This window comes from Engraulis encrasicolus, chromosome 7 (genome assembly GCF_034702125.1).
Source record: "Engraulis encrasicolus isolate BLACKSEA-1 chromosome 7, IST_EnEncr_1.0, whole genome shotgun sequence".
Taxonomy (NCBI): Eukaryota; Metazoa; Chordata; class Actinopteri; order Clupeiformes; family Engraulidae; genus Engraulis; species Engraulis encrasicolus.
Genome location: NC_085863.1, coordinates 29,827,107 through 29,829,606, shown reverse-complemented (window position 1 = coordinate 29,829,606; position 2,500 = coordinate 29,827,107). Strand labels below are relative to the sequence as shown.

General features: G+C 42.8%; 1 protein-coding gene across 6 annotated transcripts in view; it reads right to left on the bottom strand.

The window, feature by feature from the left end:
• Positions 1 to 2,500, bottom strand: part of LOC134452701 (transcription factor COE1-A) — a 307,435-nt gene that overhangs the window by 6,543 nt on the left and 298,392 nt on the right. For 5 of the 6 annotated variants that reach the window (XM_063203215.1, XM_063203219.1, XM_063203217.1 and 2 more), the window contains exon 15: positions 702 to 896. In XM_063203215.1, coding sequence (XP_063059285.1) covers positions 702 to 896 — 195 coding nt within the window. Of the gene's footprint in view, positions 1 to 686; positions 897 to 2,500 lie in introns of all 6 variants that reach the window. The other variant, XM_063203218.1, reaches the window with a different exon arrangement.

The window sequence follows — 2,500 nt, the reverse complement described above, 5'->3', positions numbered from 1 at the left end:
TTTTCCAAGTCTGACTGACTAAGTTATATCATATTGCGTGGAAAATATCTGAATCTCTTAGGGATTGTATAATAATTTCTGCATGTTTATTGTCAAAATTTGTGTCCCCAATCAGACAGAAGTATTTTTCAAATTAGACGTGGTTCCATCTTTCCCATTCTAGCGGTGTCATGATCGGAACCTATTGTGAGATCAACTGTAGTTTAATTTACTTTCAACTGAGCAGTGTTACATTGCTATGGGAGAACCTCTACCAACTGGACCCTTAGTAAGCCTGCCCACTGGAAAACCCCCATGAAAATGAAGTGAAGAAGTGAAACAACACTCACTCTTGATGAGTGATGGGAAACCTGGATTCAGAAGCTACAATCCAGTGCCATATATTCCAAAAGACCCAGCTTTTATCTGCACAATTAGAGCTGTTGTCTGCCTGTGTACTTGAAGTGTGTACTGTATAAGTCCATATAGCATAGTAGTTTTGGTAGGTCTATAAGTATGGACCTTGTAAGGGGGCTTAAAACCGCATTGTACTGAGTATAATGACAATTTTCTATTTTCTATTTTCTTTTTGGATAGGTAAATCAAGGTACTTTGGAATACACGGCACTGAATTGTAGCCTAGCTTCAATGAATCCAGGTTGCCCTTCATCACTGCTGATTGGCTAACTCGATAATAGCCTCCATACCATAGCTCCGCTCACCTTGGAGACCGTTGCCGTTGGTGCTGGTGCAGGTGGGCGGTGGCGAGGTCTGGGGCCGCACCACGGGGGCGAAGGCGCTCTTCTGCTTGACGGCGGACACCATGTTGGCGGGGGAGAAGGAGAAGATGCCGGAGGAGCTGCTGCAGTTGGACGCCAGGCTGGTGGAGGAGGCCATGGTGGGGCTGGACGGCACGACTGGGCAGCCCACATCAGAGGGGGGCAAACGGGAGACAGGGCTGGTTACTATCACGCATGTACTAATGTCATTAACGTACTATATTACATGTACTAATGTCATCAATGTACTACATCATATGCAGGCCTACTAATGTCATGAATGTATTATTCACCTGACAAAGACCATACAGGTCAAAACGTTGTGCCAACTTTTCATTTATTAAATCACAACAAGGAAGCTTTTGTGGTGTACGGATATTTTTTTTCCTTTTTTCAATGAATGTATCATATCACATGTAGTAATATCATTAATCTACTAGAAAACAGAGAGGGATGCCATGATGGGAGTGGACTACTATCATTGGTGGGCTGATTAGTGTCATTGATTTACAAGTGGTGAAACATGCTGGGTAATATCATTGATGTACTAGTAGAGAAACATGACAGTTAGTACCACACATGTGGCGGATGGGCAGCTCTCATCTAATGGTTAAGAGGAGGAGAAGGGCTTAAAATCAGAGGGCTGCAGGTTTGAATCCCACCCTTCCACTCCCTATTGCACTCCATGGCTGAGGTGCCCTTAAGAAAGACACCTAACCCCACATTGCTCCAAGGACTGTAACCAAAACCCTGTAAGTCGCTTTGGATAAAAATGTCAGCTAAGTGTAATATACTGTAATGTACTGTAATGTAACGTGTGCAGATAGTAGTTTAGAAATAAGGTACATCAGCTTCTTCAAACGGGAATAATTCCCATACCATACCAAGACAGAGAACACTAGCTACACTAAAGCATTCTATTGTCTATATCTCACTAATTGAATGAACTAGCTGGAAGGAGCAATGGTGTATTCTGAATGAACTACTGTAGCTACTGTATTGAGTAAGTACAGTATATTGCAGTGCTCTTGCTTCCTGTCTTTGTCACTAGAAGTACAATGTGTGTAGGGGGACTTAAGTGGGCAAACAAAATAGATTTTTTTTGGAAATTACAAATTTAATTTTGACATGAAAAACTAAGGAAAAATACTGTCAATGAAAGACCAGGAAGCTGTGGCCAAATAAACTAAAAAAACATACAGTACACAACTATAACTCCCTTCACAATGCACAATGGGAAAATCCTCTTCAAAGGAACTTCTAGGAGCTCATTCGAAGCCAGCACTCCCCACGTCCCTCATGATATTGAATGGTCTAGCAGCGCAATCTAGCGCCGACCAATTCCCATTATGTGAAAATCCTCACTCCACTCACTACTTCGGCCTCTGGGGAACACAAGCAAACCTAACATCCACATCCACAGCCTCCCCCCCCCGTCATTCCCACTGATAACACTTTATCGGGTTGGGCCCTACCTCTAAAGCGGCACTCCATTTAAATAGCTTCATAGTCAACCCCCCCATGTTACAATGGCAGAATCCATTTATCAAGACCTAGCTAATCAATTAATGAAAATTGGAACCACATCGCCCTGGCTCCGGATTGATTGGAAGTGTCTAATGGAGCCGGCAGGCCTTTTTAAAATACTTGTTAACATCTCGGGGACCAAAGTGGTGAAATTGAATTGTTACCCCACCAATTAGTTTATTGATTTAATTAACGGTCTTTAATGCGGGTGTGGG